The sequence below is a fragment of the Hydractinia symbiolongicarpus genome, chromosome 6 (assembly GCF_029227915.1).
Source record: "Hydractinia symbiolongicarpus strain clone_291-10 chromosome 6, HSymV2.1, whole genome shotgun sequence".
In the NCBI taxonomy this organism is placed as follows: domain Eukaryota; kingdom Metazoa; phylum Cnidaria; class Hydrozoa; order Anthoathecata; family Hydractiniidae; genus Hydractinia; species Hydractinia symbiolongicarpus.
This window is the reverse complement of record NC_079880.1, coordinates 8,674,620-8,693,267: the sequence shown is the minus strand read 5'-3', so window position 1 is coordinate 8,693,267 and position 18,648 is coordinate 8,674,620. Positions and strand designations below refer to the sequence as shown.

Sequence of the window (18,648 nt, the reverse complement as noted above, 5' to 3'; positions counted from 1 at the left end):
TAAATATACTTGATACAAAGGTTTTTAACATAAATTCTTACCTGTTTTTTAATTTAGATTTGTGCATATTTTACATAGCTAGCTAGCTAGCCTTCACAAATATTGAATGAATGAAATATGAATGAAATAAACATATATTTCAGTTTACTAGGAGATAAATATACATTATTAATTAAAACTTTTGCCCTAGTAAACCCCGGAAACTGCCAAAGTTAGCAGAGCTCGAAGTATGACAGCCACCGTAGACAATACAAAACACACAACTTACACAGACAACACTACAAAACAAGACAGACAAGCGAAAAAATGTGAAAAATATTGCAATTGCAAATCCCAAGAAAAAAGTGGTGTGAAAGTGATTGTGAACAATAGTAATTTTAGGTATATATAAATTAAACATAATTAGACAACAATGTATGCTTTATTACAGGCGCCGTAGATTAGTGGTTATAGCTCTCGTACTCTGTGCGGGAGACCGGGGTTCGATTCCTCTTGACGGCGATTCAACATGGGCGAGTGAATGTTACCATAGCCCCGGGTTAACCCAAGCCATGTGAGGGAAATTGGGAAGATGGCACACTGTGTGGGCCGTTGGATGTTGCCGGGAGTTGTCTAGTAGAGCGCGGGCTCTAATTGGGTCTGCGTAGCTCAAAATGAGCATTAAATACTCTAGGACTCTCCATCTACGCCATGGCCCCTCCTGGAAATAATAGACAGGGTATATCCCTCGATATTTGTGAGGCTAGCCATGTAAAATATGCACATCTATCTATCTATCTATCAGAGATTTAAGTCTATGCAAAGGGAGATCTAAAAGTCTTATTTCAGGTAAGGTATTCTGACAACTAGACCATGATAGGACACTTTGATGCCTAATGGATTTCAAACCAAATGCAGAAGTACGAACAGCACGCAAATTTATAAGGCCTAGGCTGTTAGCACGAGTATTATGAGAGTGAGAGAAGTCAATTGAAAAGGTACCAATCAGAGGAACAGGTAGATTGTTGTGAAATAAATTATAAATAAATAATACATTTTGCAGTTTCACAGTATCTGTGAATTTAAGGATGCCTAAATCTTTATAATATTGGTTTGCATTTGTTCTATGGTTGGCAAAATTCATAAGACGCAAAGCACAATTTTGAAGGACAGTGATTCGGTTCACTTGTAAACTTATGGACTGACCCCAGACTTGGGTGCAATAATTTAGATTTGAGTGGAAAAGAGTATTATAAACTGACAGAAGAACATCCATTGGCACATAATGTCTTATTTTTGCAATGATTCCATTAACCTTTTTCAATTTGGTTGCAACTGAATTAATCTGGGACTTCCATCCTAGGTTAGAATCAAGCAGTACACCAAGATATTTTATAGTTTCACTAGGAAAAACCTTTTGACCACCAATAGAAAGCTTAACTTCACAGTTAAAGGGTTTAGAGGGATGTCTAAAGAGTATATATTCCGTTTTACTAGCATTAAGAGATATTTTGTTAGCACTGAGCCAGTGCCAGAGGAATCTAAGATCAAGATTGACTTTTTTGACGAGGGATTTCAATGAGGGATTAAAATGCAGCAAGTTTGTATCGTCAGCAAAGTGATGAACTAGGGAAAATTTTATTGCTTCGTGTAAGTCATTAATATAGAGCAAGAAAAGAAGTGGGCCAAGTACAGATCCTTGAGGAACACCATGCTTCATAAATACCTTATTTGAGAAAATACCTTTAATGGAGACAAACTGATCACGGTCAGAAAGATAGGATTTTAATAAATTTAAGACATTACCTCTAACGCCATAATGAAACAATTTTTTCAATAAGATTTCATGGTCAACAGTATCGAAAGCTTTTTGGAGATCTACGAAAATTCCACAAACATAATTACCTTTGTCTAGGTTGTCAGCAATTTTTTGAATCATGTTAAGCAAGGTTTGTGAAGTGGAATAGTTTTTTCTAAAGCCAAACTGTTGTGATTATAGGACCTTGTTTTTGTTAAGGAACTTATAAAGTCTATTGAGGGATGTACCCTGCCTATGTTATTTCCAGCGGAAGGGGCCATGGCTTAGATTGGGAGTCCTAAAGTATTTAATGCTTATTATGAGCCAATCACAGGGCAGTGTACAGATCGCTTTTTATTCTCTGATCTGGGTTAACATGCTTTACATTTTGTAATCATTTTAACAAAAATGGCCAACATATTTAAATTAGCAGCAAATGGAAATATGCAAATTTTCAAGTTTCTACACTAAACACAACTGCCTCTATTAGTAGCAAAACTTTTGATCTTTTATGAAAAAGTACTAGAAAACGAACTGCAGTGAAAATGTATTACTGTAGTTAAATATGGTCAAACTCTTATAAAATTTGAAAACCTGAAATGACAATAAATCCTGTTCTAATAATCTAGTATTCCAAATTTCCTATCTTAGATAATTTTGCTGATAAATCCAAATATGCCACTTATTTCCCTCAAAAGTTCTTTGTTTTCTTTTTCAAAATTTAATAACGTTAACCTGGATACCAGAATTGCAGCTACCATTATGACCTGAGATAAGCATGCCGTAAGCATGCTGCTTATATGATAAAACCTTAATAGATTCAATACTAGATTATTCAAGGATATCTGAACTCGATAAAGAAAAGTGTGGCCTGTGGTACACTTCTAAATAGCACATGTCATGTGTTGGATACTGCATGCCATGTCACGATCATGGTGTGTGGAAAAGCAAATCAATAATCTATTTGCATCATCTTCAGAATATGTATAGAGGCTCAGAACTTTAACTAAACATTTTACCCTCCATTACAAGTAGTCTACACGACACGCTGTTTTTTTTATAAGAAAAAAGTTTATAAGAACGGAAGGCTTCAAAACCCCCAAAATTAAGAACATGTTAAGAACATTATAAAGGCTTGACGCGATTGGACAAAAAAGGTCAGAGAAAAAAAAGAATATTAAATCAAAAATGCATTCTTTTTCTTAAAATTAACAAAACAAATAATCCTATAATATATAAACATCACTTTTATAAATCATGTTTTAAACTTTACAATATTTTCAGATCAATGTCATTGAAATCATCTATTCTAACTAAATCTGTTGAACCATTCTTGTATTCGACGAGATATCAGACAAAGGAAGAGTTGAACTACTTGATTTTCCCCTTAAACCATCCATTTTCATATAGACCCATGACATCATGACCTACCATTTCGTCATCTAACGCTCGGTCCTCTTCAAGGTCTTCAAGTTTCCATTTGCATTTGGTGTTGGCAAGCTGTTTGAAAGAAGTAAGCTGGTATAATTGTCAAGTCACTACGGGTGGATTTCATTTTTTGTCATGTAAACAGGCAAGGTTATTCCTGATTTTTGTGTTCTTATAAAACAAAACAATGTGTACTCACAGATACCTCTATCTGAAAATTTGGTCTGTGTAGCTCAAAACAAGCTTTAAATACTTCAGGAATCCCCATCTAAGCCATTTCCCCTCCTGGAAATAATATACAAGGTAAATCCCTTGATATTTGAGAGACTAGCCATGTAGAATATGCACATCTATTGCATGGCTGGTTTCAGCTGTAATCCAAGATTAATAACTACATAGGGGCTGTGATCATATTTTTCGAGAACAAGTGTGATAACTAGTTTATCATTGCTAGGTTTCAGCTGTAATCCAAGATTAATAACTACATAGGGGCTGTGATCATATTTTTCGAGAACAAGTGTGATAACTAGTTTATCATATAAAATGAGTAAAAACTATTTTAATTTGATTTACTTGGCAGATGATTGTTTAATGTTAATAATTGTTTATGAAGTTTATCGGTGAAAAAATTTAAATTATGCACAAGATGGTAATATTTTAAAAGAAATCAAAGCTTGTTTGCGGCATGCCTCAATGAAATTAAATGAAAATAAATTTTAAAGTAATATATTAAGTTGTTGTAAGTATAATAAGTTGTTGTAAAAGCAGTGATTTATCTTGTAAATTCTTCTTTGCTTGTAGTGGAAAATTGTTCCATATTATCAGGCCATTTCTTGAATAAAACTATGCCAGAGCTACAAAAAGCACCCGTTAAAAAAATTACGAGTGCTATGGTGTGTGAAAAATTGCACTCGTAAGCAAAATTTACAAGTGCGATGTGAATATCTGCAAGTGTGATTCACACTTAACTTTTTTTTGTTTACCAAAACATTATATATGTTATTTAAGCTGTTAAGAAATGAGGTTTAAGTTTTGCAAGAAATATATGATTAAAAGAAATATAAAAGGAAAATTTTGAGTTGTGCACTCTCATTGTGTATGAATAAAACAATTTTTTTTTAATATTTATTTTTGAAGGGCATAAAGATGAATATTCATGTCATACTCTTCTTGTGTACGAACAATTATATTTGTGGGCCACCAAGAAGGTGTTTTCTTCAGCCACCTGGTGGTGAAATATAAAAATACATTTCAATTATTGCACAACATCTTTTTTTCTGCTATTCAAAAAAATGTTGTGAAATTGCTTTAACTTTCTATTGCTTGCTAATGTTATGAGCTCTCTCTGAAACACAATTCTGGACATCATTTTTCTTTTGTGTTGAATGTAATTCTAATCTATTTATATCTTTGCAATCACAATGAGCACATTGAAATGATTTGCTTCTGGTAATAGAGCAATATAGCAGGTATCATTTTTAGGTTTAATTGACATGTATTTCGCAACCTAGTGCCCAGGACTTAATAATTAATTCCTGTTGAAAATATTGATAAATGTTAAAGTAAATAGATAAATAGTATAGATGATAATTTTCTTTTTTTATGTTCGCTACCTTCAAGCAACAGGTGGCCACAGAGAATATCAAAAATAAATATAAAATACAATTAATTAGACACACGCAACTATCCCCTTTTTATTGCTGCCATTCATTTTATCATGCACACTGTGATTGCTGAGATATAAATAGATAACAAAATTCTATAAACATTAGAAAAGATTGTTCCGTACATCGCTTTTACAGACAACCCGTGATAAATATTATGTTGTTTATTTTTATGCTAAAAAAATACATAAAAAACAGAATTTTTACTTTAGGTTTAATAGCCCTTTTCATCATTCTATAATATTTTAGAAAAAGAAAAAATTTACGAGTGCGATAAAAAGCACTCGAAAATTTTTTACAGTGTGCGTGCGAGTGCGAGTGCGATCGCACTCGTCTCAAGGAATGGCCTGTATTATACATAACTCTTTTAATGCGCTATGGAATAACCTCACTAACCTAAAGTTACAGTTAATCTATGGTGGAGAGCACTGGTACTTCTCTTCGATAACATGTTGAAACAAAAGAATAATTGAATTGTGATTATTTATGATGTTTGTTTCGTAAGTATAGGAGGAGAAAATTATAGAACAAATTTACCGACGATAACTTTACTTAACGAGTTATTAACCAAGCAGGAAAGAATATCAGCTTTTTGCACGATATTTTCACTGTAGAATTGAAGAATAAGTACAAATTGCACTCTTTTCTCAATAGAAAAGAAAAATATATGCAGCATAATTTTGTGTAGATTAGCCAATCACCAGGCCATTTTGTAAGATTTTAAGTAGGAGTGCAATGAATTGCACACCTTATGAATTTTGCGGGTGTGGTGCGGGTGCGATCTTAAATAATTAAATTTTTGAGAAGCAAAAGTAGGAACAAATTCCTTTACCCCCTTACGCTGCACAGAGGTTTTTGTTTTAGCGTAAGGAACTTGAAATTGTGAGTAATAATTAAACTCCATAACTACATGTTGAACAAATAATATTTATGTAAATTAAATTACGGAAAGTTGAAGCGTGGATAATAACGATATTTAACATTTCAATGCTAAGGATGGATCATGAAATTCCTTACTACAAAAATATTTCGTTACTATTAAAGTTTTTGATTTTTTACTTATTTTGTTTTAGTTATTTTTTAACTTTATTTTTCCGAAAAACGATTATAAATATATAAACGCTACTGAACAGAACATATAAATATTTGCCGTATTCTTTTAACAAATGACATAAATAACGCACATTTAAAAAAAATGTTTTTTAAAGAATCCAATACTTTGACCTTACTTCGCTTACATGGTTTATATTTTTCTCTCAATAACAATTTTTTCACTCTCTCTTAAACACGATTCTGGAGATCAATTTTTCTTTTCAGTTGAATGTTATTCTAATTTATTTATATCTTTGCAATCACATTAAGCATATTGAAATGATTTGCTTCTGGTAATATAGCAGTATGGCAGGTATCATTTTTAAGTGTTATTGACATGTATTTCATAAGCTAGTGCCCAGGACTAAATTGATAAGTGCTGTTAAAAATAAGTAAAAAATGTAACAATTTAGTTTGAATGATATATATTCTTTCTTTTTTTTTTTCTATTCGCTACTTTCAAACAACAGGTGGCTACAAAAATGGACACTGTGTCCTACCAGAGCTAAAAGTTACCTGGTACCTGTGCTCCTAATAAAGACGAGGGAATGCCATATTGTGGACTTCATTAATCTAATAAATTGGGAGTTTTTTAACTATATTTGTTCTTGTTAAAGCAATAAATATTGATGTTTGATTTAGATATATTTAACACAATGTCTGATTATAAAGATTCCAAGGAGAATCTACCAGCCGAGACATCAAGTCCAAAGACACATGCGAAGAGGGAAAAAACAAAGTACCAAGCATTTCGGTCAGATGAAGAAATGTCGTCAGATGGCGAAGAACCCGATAATGCTTTAAAGTATGAATATATTTCACCTTTTTTCTAAATTCTACTGGGTCTTTTAAAAGCTATGCAATGTATTTTTGAAAACCTAGCTACATCTAGTGTAAATGAAAACCGCAATTGGTTGTAAAACTTTTTCAACAACATATTTTTTTCAAATTGTGCTTTGTTCATGTTCTGGTTCTTTTGAGTAGTTTGTTAATGGGTGTTTTGTAATAAAGCCCCATGCAAAACGGGGGTTGATATGGATTCCTTTATCTTTTACTTCAGTTTTTTCCCTATAGCTCAAGTTAAACTGAAAATGAAACTTGATTCAACTTTAAATTCTATAGAATGGGGAAAATAAAAACAATTTCTTCACCGAATTTTTTATGTCATAATAACACCAATAGAACAAGATTTGTGTTTCTTATATTCTTAATTATCTTCAAAGAGAACATTAATTTTTTCATTAGCTATAGTTGGGTTGTTGGATGCTGTTGTTCCCTCATTTACAAAAAAAATTGAACAATAAACATACTTTAAAACTTTCTAAGTGTGTGTATAGAGTACGCTTGTCTTTCAAAAAAATCTTATTTCTGTTACTGAATTAAGTCTTAGTTACCAATTATGGCTTAAAACAGTAATATAATCATGTTTTATATTTAGTGTGCAAAATTTTGTCTAAAATAAATCAGGAATTTTTGGACTTGCGTAAAACCATTTATGAAAACAAAGCTGTTCCAATTTTTAGACAAATTCAACATAAACTGTGTTTAGTGATATTTGGACAGATTATTGCATAAAAAGATATTCGAGTGACAACAAATATCAGGATTATATTCAGCACACTTCTTTTGTTCACTTGACTTTAACTTCTCAAGAAAAAATTAATAATTGCTGTTTTTTAAATAAAAATTAAAGAATGTCAAAAATGATGATAATAAACCTTATATTAATAAACCAGTTCGGTGTGTGACAAGCAAAGTGGCGTTGTCTTATTTGTTATTTTATTTCTGACGGCATCACACCTATGCATTATGCTGAAGTTTATAAAAAATTAAAATTAGCAAAGCCTCCATTGCCCTTTTAAGTTTGAGGCCATAAAACTTGAAAACAAGTGGAAATTACTCACGTCATCTCCTGTAAAAACGTAATCAAATTTTCTAAAGCTGGGCAAATTCACCTGTTTCAGAACAGATGGGTTGATGATCATCAAAAAACCTGTAAATCCCAATATCTCTTCAGCTGTTCATCAAACTCTTGATCCTATACATTTTCTTGACCAGCATTTCACAAACAAAAACATGTTCAAAAACGACTAAACCAATACACTTTGTAAACAAAAGATTGTAAAAAAAAAGAAAGGAAAACCCTGCAATGCAGTAGCAATACATTCCAAGTTTGTTATGCAGTTAATTTTAATAGGACACATTTTAACTGATTTGCGTCGGCAATATTTTTTGTAGTAAAATTTTTCAGCTGGCAATAACTTTCGTCATTCACCTTTTATTAAGGCTAGACCTCTCATAAATTCGATGCATTGATCTCCTATGACGATAAAAAATGGGAATGGAGTACAAGTCTTATTGACATACCTTCCAGATGGTGAACTTCGTTAGGTATAGCTCACTGGCAACTGGCTTTTTATGTTTTATATTTCGAGATTATGGCATCATTAGGTTGTATACCACAGAAGTTGCCAGTGGCATGCTTCAAAAATCACTGGCACAGATTTACATGAAGCAAAACTGTACAGAAGACCCATTTGTTAGAGTTATTAGCAGAAAATTTCTCTACACAAAACCCAGGGCAGGGCTGACTTATTGACTGTTGTGTCGTGTGGGATAAAGAACTTCTGGACTTCTTTTTATTACGATATACAATTTTTTGGTTATTGTTACAGTATTTCTGTAGCCTGAATGATTTTAGTTATTGATAATGGCCTAACTTATTGAAAATTAAATGTAATTATTATGTAGCCGCAAGCAGTGGGAATAGCTTAAACAAAACCAAAATTATTGTTATTTAAAAATTTCACAACAAAATTACAGTATAATTACGTCGGCATTTTTTTGCAGACGCAACTACAGTATCCTCAAATTTTACGTCAGCAATTACATTGGCAGTGCCGAATGCCTACGCCAATTTCAAGGGCTGTTAACTAATGTATCTGAAATATAATAGTTGTTTTGAATACAGTTCCGTTAAAAGAAATTGTAATATTTTGTCGTGCATTCATTCATTACAAATTGCATATTTCAAGATGCGTTTAACAAATCCTGAACTTTTGTTAATCATGTTTGTTTAGGAACCGACGGAAGATAAAAAATAACAGATCTAATACCTTCAAGGTGAAAATTAAAAAAAAAGGCAAGAAAAAGGAAAAAGAGAAGGAGAAGGAGAAAGAAAAAGATAAAGAGAAGGATAAAAAGAAGAAGACTAAGAAATCTGTGGTGAGTGGTGATGAGGTGGGCGAAACCTGTGATGTAGCTCCATTACATGGTGGGTTTAAAACTAAAAATGTTTTTTAATTAAAATAATCTTATTCCACACCCCCAAGCGAAATATTTAACTACTCATAATAAAAATTTATTTTTCCCTCAGGTCCAGTGTTTGGAGTCTCCCTAGAAACAGCTGTTGAGCGAAGTAGGTTGCCAGATAAAGTTGAATTGCCACGAATTGTAAGGGAATGCATAATGTATGTCGAAGAAAAAGGTTAGCTGCATTCATAATTTCAGCTGTTATTTTTTTGAAGATACTGTCAAACCTGCCTTCCCTTTCACCCCTTTCTATCATGCAAAAATAAAAAAAAATTCCTTTCTATGATAGCCAAGCTTAAACAAATTGCAGTATTATGCAAAACCAAATTAACACACATCAATGTTAATTAAATTCCTCTTTTAAAAAAGTTAGTTTAGGTTTGCTAAATTATAAAATGTTAAATTAAATTTGATAAAACTTATTTAGGAATAACATGCAAGGTAAACCAATTATTATTCTGACGAAATCAAATCAAATTGTCTTGTCAATTAAAGTTTTAGTTACAAGACTTAGCTTTTAAGAAACTGAATTATATTTATTAATTTATCTTCAAAGATTAGTCTGAAAAAAGGTGGAAATATAACAACAAAATTGTTTTTTTCTAGGGCGGGAAAAGTTTACCAGCAATGACTACAAAAACAATCTTAATCACTTTGAAAATAACTGAAAATGAAAAAACACTCTATTTTATATTAAGGCTATTTAGTATAGCATTTTTAGCAAATACAACAACAGCAAATACTTGAGCTGTTTCGTAGCCCCTAATGCAATTAAATTTTAACCATTAAACTTCTGAGATAACTAAAACTAGCATTTCACCAACAAACCTAAAAATTATGCTAAAAAATCAAGACTCTACATTGTGAACAAGGTTTTTATAAAGTGAGAATAGCATAAATTGCGCACTTCTCAAACTGTGTTGGAAAAAATTTGCTGACACAAGTTTAAAAACCGACCCTGTTTCTAATAAGTGTGGAAATCACAACAATTATTTCCTGATGCTTGAAATTCTGAAATACATTTATTTATGCAGTGAAATGTTACTGGGTAGATATTAGTAATAATAATAAAAAAAGTTTTTGACATACTACGTTTTATTGTTTATTTTCCTTTTCATCATCATCATCATTCTCGGCTTAACGTCCGTTTTCCATGCTAGCATGGGTTGGACGGGGTATATTAATGACCCTCTTCCAATCTGATCTAGACTGTGTTAGATCTAAACTCAACTTCCTCTCTATCAAGTCTGTCCTTATAACCTCCTGCCAAGTCTTTCTCGGTCTGCCTCTGGGCTTTGCCCCAGGAACTATCAAGTCTCTACACTTTCTTACCCAATTATCCTCCTCCATTCTTTCCAAGTGCCCCAGCCAATTCAATCTTCTTATCTGGATAACATCTTTAATTCTACGGAGACTTAGCCTGCTTCTTAGCTCATCTGAACTCTTTCTGTCTCTCAGACTGGCATTACACATCCACCTAACCATTCTCATATCATTCCTTTCTAAACGGTCAAGATCTTCCTGCTTCACTGCCCATGTCTCACTACCGTACAACATAACACTTCTTACACAGGCCTCATACAACCTACCTTTTACCTCAATTGACAGGACTCTGCTAGTCAATAAAGGAAGTAACTCTCTAAACTTTTTCCAAGCAGAACCTATCCTGCAAGTAACACTTCTTCCAACACCCCCTTCACTGGCCAACATATCACCTAAGTAACAGAAGTTCTTAACTATCTCTAACGTGCCACTGTTGTACATCATTAAAGCTGGAAATACTTCATTCTCTATAATCTCACGCTTGCATACAAACTGTATGCCAGCTCTTAACCTTCCACTAATACTATTGCACTTCTTATGTACCCAATGCTTGCAAATCTGAGAAAAAATTGAGTTACTACCAACCCCTTTCCTGCAAACTCCGCTAACTTTCATTCTATTTTATGTCTTTGTAATAAATCTACATACCTTCATTCATTTTGTGTAGAATAAAATGGTACAAAATTACGATTCTGTTTTGAATTTACTTTATATTTAAATAGGTTTGGACATCGAGGGAATTTACAGAGTTTCTGGTGTCAAGTCAAAAGTGGAGGCCTTAAAACAACTATTTAATGAAGGTATGTTGTCATTCAATTTTCAAACTTTTTACATGCTTACATTGTAGAGCTTCTATAAATCTGTTATATACAATGTATTGAAGCAAAATTTTCTGATACTGTAGCCACGTCAAGACATTTTTCGGTAATCTAGCACACATTATATCTCACATTATATCTCAATATTTTCTCACATTGGGTCTGGAAAATAAATAAATATGGGATTTATTACTTTTTATTAAAATCATTGTTTTTGTATTTATTTTTTAGGACGAAAGATAGACCTTACAGACTATGACCCGAACACTGTTGCAAGCTTGTTGAAATTATTCTTACGCGACCTTCCTTCCAATATTCTCACAACACGGCTAGCACCAATCTTCGATTCATGTGTTGGTAGGTTTTGTTAATTACAAATCATTTGTGGTGGTAATACACGGATGTCATCTGTGACAAATTGATGATAGATCAGCAATAGATTGTATGAACTGTGTAAGGTCACTAAAGACCTTACTTTGCACTTTGATATTAACTTTACAATAGCCAAAAAGGTTGTCATATTGTATTGGTTAACTGGGGTCACTGGAAATCAAACTCAAATTCCCAAAAGTAAAGCTGACTATTCTTTACAGTGACGTAAAAATAATTTGTGCAAATGGTAATCATAATATTGCACTAAGATGTTTAAAGATATATTTACATTAAGAAGTCTTGTTTTATCCCTTGTTATCTAACACCATAAAGAATATGAATTGTTTAATACGAACTTGTGATATATTTTTAAATTATGCAATTTTGTGTTAAAGGCCTTGATGACCCGAAAGAACAAGTGAAGAGGTTTCAACAACTAATTCATGACCTACCTTGCGCAAACAAAACATTACTGGCATGGTTATTCACACATTTTTTACATGTAATAGATAACGTAAGTATTATGCTTGTGACATTTTTCTTGTATTAATCTTGTTAGGGAAATTTAAATTTTCATTGCAATGTTAATAAAGGGAAATCAAAGTCACTTAAAATATCTTTGAAATTTGTGATGATCTCTAGAAAAACAGACCAATTCGTTATTAATATTTTTTAAAATACGAAATGCAGAGATTTCGTAATTTTAATAATACGAAATTCTGTCCTCAATATTATGTTTTGTTTCTGTTTTAATAACATGTGAATTCCATGTGAATTCAATAACATGTGCCTTTCCTAGTTTGTAACAAGTATCAAAAAATGGATGAAAAAGAAAACTTTAAGCCAGACTATTAGGGAATGGAAGGGATTTAAAAAGGCACAAACGGTTAAAGAAAATGATTTGTTTGTAAAAAATATACCAAGATGTTTTATTTTGAAGGGTTAAGAACACTCATGTTAAAAGGAAAAACTACTGTTTTTCTAAGTAACATGTATTTTGTTGTAAAGCTATGAAAGTGGGCTTACAAAAAGCTTTAAATATGGCCTATTATATTATTCCAAAGTGACAAACATAAGACCGTATGTACAGAAAACATTGCCGCATTTTAGGTTATGAATCGCTGTATTTTTTTCTAAAATTATGAGGAAGCTTAAAAATCACTGTATTTTGTGCCAAAATAACAAGAAAACACCCCTTTGCAGCTTACAAATCAGCCTCTAAAATCAGTCTCATTCTAAAGAAATATGAAAATTTCCCTTAAGCTTAAAAATTGCCCTATTTTGTTTGAAAATGACAAGGAAATGTCTCCTAAAGCTTATAAATACCTATTTCGTTTCATCTATTTTTTTAATTACTATTTTAAAAACGGTAATGTTAAAATGGAAGGTTGTGAGGTTTGTCAGATTCGGATGGAAAAAAAGAAGTATATTTTGTTTTGAACATTTAGTTGTTGTTATTATTTAATATTTCTTAATTCTGTATTTTAGGGCACAGCAACAAAAATGAACATTCAAAATCTGAGTATTGTTTTCAGTCCAACAATGAGCATATCGCATGGCGTTTTAAATATATTTTTTACACACATTTCAAAACTATTTCCGGATACACAGCTTGTTTCGTATGTACTTTATGCATTCTTGCGTAACTTTCCACCTTTTACATGTCTGTAGGTTTTAATTTTTTCTTTCTCATTTTTACTTTTAGTTACATGGAACCTGTGGAACCGGAAAAAGAAGAGCTGTCATTTCCTGACACAATAGAGTATGGTGTTTATTTCGTTTTTAAGAAAAAGTTTATTGTGATAAATACATGTAATTTTTACTAGAGGTTAGCAAAGACATTATTTGGGCTGGGTATTAGGTTGTAGTCAATTTTTGTGATATTAGAAATCTGGCTAAAAACACAACAACATCAAATTAAATTATGAAACTTTATAATTTGGTAGAGACTATTATGGGTTTTTTCGCTGGGACATTTTTGCTTTTGCACTCCATCTTAGATATGGTTATTTCTTTCTGTAATACACAATCTTTTTTCAGAGGACTTCAAGAGATGCTTGAAGAAAATGAAAAAGTCTTGACCGAGTTGCATGCAAGGGTTAATCAAGTTGGTGACGAGGTTTGTTTCTGTTAAAACTATAATTTTAGGATCGCTAGAAGAATATATGTTGTGACTGCTTGCCATTTGGCCACACAATGATTGGTTACTTTTTATGAGAAACAACAACCCATGCCTTATCTATAATATAGAATGAAAGTTTAATGGATGAGCTTTGGGAAAGACAAAGACAATCCACTCAAATAAAAAGGGAATTGAAGACGTTGAAAAAGAAAATCGAGAAAGTAGGTACCAAAGAAAATTCGAGTGATGTTTTAAAATCAGTTGATAATACAAAGGAAACAGAGGTTAAGGATGCTGAACCTTCTGTTAATAATGTGACGTTAAAAGACTTAGCTTCAAAGCAGTCCTTAAATGAAGTGAAGGAACAAGTAGCAATCAATGATATAAAAACTAAGAAAACAAAGGCAAAACCACCCAGGGTCAAGAAAGAAACATGGAAAGCAGAAATTACTGTCACAAAGTCAACTAGCAAAGCAGATGAAATCACAGAGCTTACTTCACAAGCGAAAAAGAATGACGACAAGGTGGACAACATTCCAAGCAAAAAACAAACCTTACCTTCCGAAAATGATGGTAAAACAGATTCAATACTTGATGATGCTGAGGATGATGACGGTAACATTTATTTGTAGTTTGTAGCTGAGTGCAGGCCATTTCGTAAGATTTTAGGCAGGCGTGCGGTAGATCACACGCCTCATACATTCTGCGCGTGCAATGCGTGTGCTATCAAAAAAAAACATTTTTACAAAAACATTTCCTTTACATCTGTACACCGCACAGGGGCTGTTGTTTTAGTGTAAGGAACAAACGAAGTGCAAGTTCCAACAATGTACGGCAAGGAATTTCGACCCATATACGAAGAAGTCATTAGCAGACTCGTTAATTAAACTTTGTTATTATTTGTGGGGCAAACAGATATTTAAATTAAATTAAATTACGGAAAGTTGAACGGCCGCTAATAATAATATTTAATAAACCTCATGTTGGATGAATCAGAAAAATTATTATCTAAAAGAATATTTTGTTATTAAAGAAGTTTTTTTTTCTTATTAGTTACTTTATCTTTTAGTTATTTCAACTTAAATAATGCTGAATTTCTTTTAAATTCTCCAAAAGGCGACCTTACAAAGATTAAAATATTGTTGCATTTTTTTATAAAATCAATTAAAATATTAGAAAAAATAAAAATAAATCGAAACAACCTTTTACTGTTAAAATCTCTCACCTGGTATTTTGTTACCACATTTGTACCGTTTATAACGCTAACGCAGCTATCTTCGCATTTCCTTTTAATCGAGAAGTAATTTTCGTTTTATACCTCGCACAAACTTTACACCAAACATAGTTCACTAATACCTTTCCATCTTTTTCCTCTGTCTTCCAACCAAGAATATACCCCAACTTTCAAAAGTTTTTAATTCAACTTTATTTCCTTTCGTTCTTTTTTCAGACATTTTTAAAAAAAATTTATAGCGCTGATGTAATCTCCACATTAACCCAAACTGAACAAACAAAATAAAATATCGACGATCCCATCATTAACTCAATGTTTTCATTGGTTTGCAAAATTTGAAAGGAAAAAGAAACAAATTCTTCAAAAGATAGCGGCCACACACTAGGTCGTTAGCAACCTACATCTGTTCTGCATAATACCCCTTGGTCGGCAAAAAGAAAGAATAAAAGCAATTGGTAGCAATTAAATTCACATCAACATTTTGTAAAGACTGCTCGCGTGTGATCCACTGTGAGTTCAGTAAAAGAATGATCGTTTATTTTTAAGGTTTCTTTATTAAATTTTCAAATTACAGCAACATTTTGCGCGTGCGATGAATCGCACACCTAAACAAATCTGCACGTGTGTGGGGGCATGCGCGTGTGATCGCATGCCTTTCACGAAATGGCCTGTGAGTGACATTATTAGAAACACACCTACTTATATTAATTTTTTTACTGTTTTCATTCATTTGTGTAAACTTATTGGTATGTTAAAGCCAATATTACATTCTTTTAGAGGAATACAAAGCATTGATTCTCGAGGAAAAAAAATTGTTACTACAGAATGAGGTAGTATGTGTATTTTTTTGTTTGTTTAAAGTCACTTTGCCAGTGCAAACCTTTGACTGTGCAAACCATACTAATTTTTTATTGATTCAGAGGGTTTTCAATCAGAATGAGCGAGATAGACTCCTTTTTTTTATCCTCGAGGTACCCTAAACCAGGCATAAACAAATGTAGTAAAGCTAGCAGTGTGATACACAGGTTTTCGTCTTTTGTATTATTCTTAAGGCTGCGTTGCATTTAATATTGGTGTAGTAAAAAGAATCCATACCCTCTCAATTTGCCAAATTAACCAGTCCAAGTGGTGTTCGATCTCAAACCATTTAAAATGACAAAAAGAACAGAATCAGGATGTTGCGGTTAATTCAAGAGATGATCTGAAGGATGAAGAAAACATCTCAAAAATGTCTAGCTGATCTCATGTTTCATTTATTTTATGTTTGTTGAATGTTTTTTGTTTTTTAAGGAGCTGTTAAAAGTTGGACAACTTTTGAAAAGAAAAATACAACGTGAACAACTAGACGTGGAGCAGTTAAAAGTAGGAATTATTATAGATAAATTTTAGAAGAATTTATACTGTTATGGTAGAGATGTTTTTGCTAAGTCAGAATGTGTTCTGTGAAACTTACTTTACTTGTTACCCTGCCCTATAGTCAAATTGTTGTAGAATTGAAGTTTTATGGTCTGAAACCATAAAATACTTACAGAGCTAATAATTCTTTCTATACTTTTTTCAAGTTTATTTCATGACAAAATTGAAGCAGTGCTAGCTACTTTATCATAACTACTGTTCAGTGATTAAGATTTCCACAAACAAACCAACCAACTGCACACCCGACTCATGATGACATGCTAATGTGAAGTAATATTGTGGGATAGAATATAGGTGTCTTTACTACAGAATCAAACAGATCTAATTTTTTGTTTGTTTTTTCTTATCAATAGTCAAAACTTCAAGAGTATCAAAATTTAAAAGACAATTCTTCATCATCGTCATCATCCTCTGCTTCATTGTCATCATCATCAAGAAATTCTTCATGTTTCAATGAAAGTGAAGACTCTGTATCCTTTTTAATGTTATGTGGGGGAGGGACCTTTGAACCACTATGTTGCAGCTGTTGTTCTTACCACCAGCACTATTGTTTTATTGTCTTTTATTGTTTAATTCTATCCTTATTCTTTCTTTAACTGCATGCAATTTAGGAGTCCGAAGAGGATACTTTGGCTCTTGAAATACTTCTTTCTGATCTTGAAAAACAAAATAAACTACTTGAGGTGTGTCTTTTTAATTTTTCACATTTATTCACACTGCAGCAAAATTTCTTTGGCTGTATTTATTCTTAAAATATATTTCACTTCTGCATTTTTTTTCTTAATTAGTTGCAGGGAAAAGAATTAATTGGAAAAATCAGTGCTGAAAGGAATATTTGTGCTATGATAAAATCAGACATTAAATTTCTGGAAATGAAGATGTCAACAAGATGACTTCTAGAGACTGCATCTGAAATATAGATCGTAAAAATGTATTTTGTAAATATAAAATAAATTTATGTTATTTTTATGTAAACTTGTACTTATATACTTGTTTTAAGATTTTGTTGTTATTCTTCTCCTCCATAAATAATTGTTATTGTTTGATTATTTACAATGTATTCAGTGCAAAAAAGCAGGAAACAAACGCAAAGCCACGTATACAGGTACCATGTTTGTATAGCTCAAATGGCACTTTGAATGCACTGGGACTTTAACAGTACCAGTAATAAGAAAAGTATTCCAGATAAAGTAACCTAAAGCTTGTCTTAATCTTTATTTTTATGTTCAATAATCAGTAATAATCAGTATTGTTGCAAATTATTATAGATGACTTTTAATATAACCAATCTCGTTTGAAATAGTTGTTGTTAAAACTATGACGAGTTTAACAAAACATAAATTTTGTACACTGGTTCTATGAAGTCAGTTGTTTTTACCTAGCACAATCTACCATGTATTACACTATACATGGCATAATCTATTTCACAATGTCAAGTGTTTTAGTTTTGCCTCCATAAACAATCTGATTATGTATTTGTGTTCTTAAAGTTCTTAAAGTAAGCAGGCCAATATATATCACATATCTACACTCAACCATCCAATACATTATTAGACGTCTTTAGCTTAAATTCAGAAAGCAATGTTTATGGATTTAACTGCTGCAACTAACTTAGTGCTACGTATAGATAATCATTAAATTTTAAGAATTAATATTTTTGAAAATTAAGTAACACACCTTAGTTTTGTATTTTCCATAAATTGTATTTGCTGAGATGCTATTTTATCCCGTTACACTGATACTTTTTATGTTTACATTTATGTAGGAATTATATTTGGTTGTCCTTAAATATGAGCAGGGTGGCCACGTCTCCTTTAAAATCCTCTAAAGTTCTCTTTTTTTGAAAAACCTTCGAAATCCCCATTGTCCTCTAAAAAGTTGGGAATGTGAACAAATCTCATTTTTTAACTTCTCTATTTTTTTTAGGTACACTAATAATAATTACAGAGAATTTACATTTTTTATATTAATAAACTTGTTTGTTCTTTCCTTCATTTTAGCAACATCTCTCATCAAAAGCTTTATTTCAATTGATTTTTTAATCAGTTATTCTAAAAGTAATACTTTCTTAAACATATTTGTTCTTGGCC

General features: G+C 31.9%; 1 protein-coding gene across 1 annotated transcript; it reads left to right on the top strand.

Annotated features, from left to right (window-relative positions):
* Window positions 1–17,602, top strand: LOC130647930 (ralA-binding protein 1-like). Its single transcript, XM_057453937.1, has 16 exons — window positions 1–20; window positions 6,604–6,766; window positions 9,042–9,235; window positions 9,338–9,448; window positions 11,319–11,396; window positions 11,646–11,771; window positions 12,182–12,300; window positions 13,275–13,405; window positions 13,492–13,548; window positions 13,827–13,905; window positions 14,037–14,523; window positions 15,920–15,972; window positions 16,433–16,504; window positions 16,912–17,028; window positions 17,170–17,241; window positions 17,347–17,602. The coding sequence occupies exons 2-16, from the start codon at window positions 6,618–6,620 to the stop codon at window positions 17,449–17,451; spliced, it is 1,950 nt and encodes a 649-aa protein (XP_057309920.1). The 5' UTR covers window positions 1–20; window positions 6,604–6,617; the 3' UTR covers window positions 17,452–17,602.
* Window positions 17,603–18,648: the final 1,046 nt, after the last annotated feature.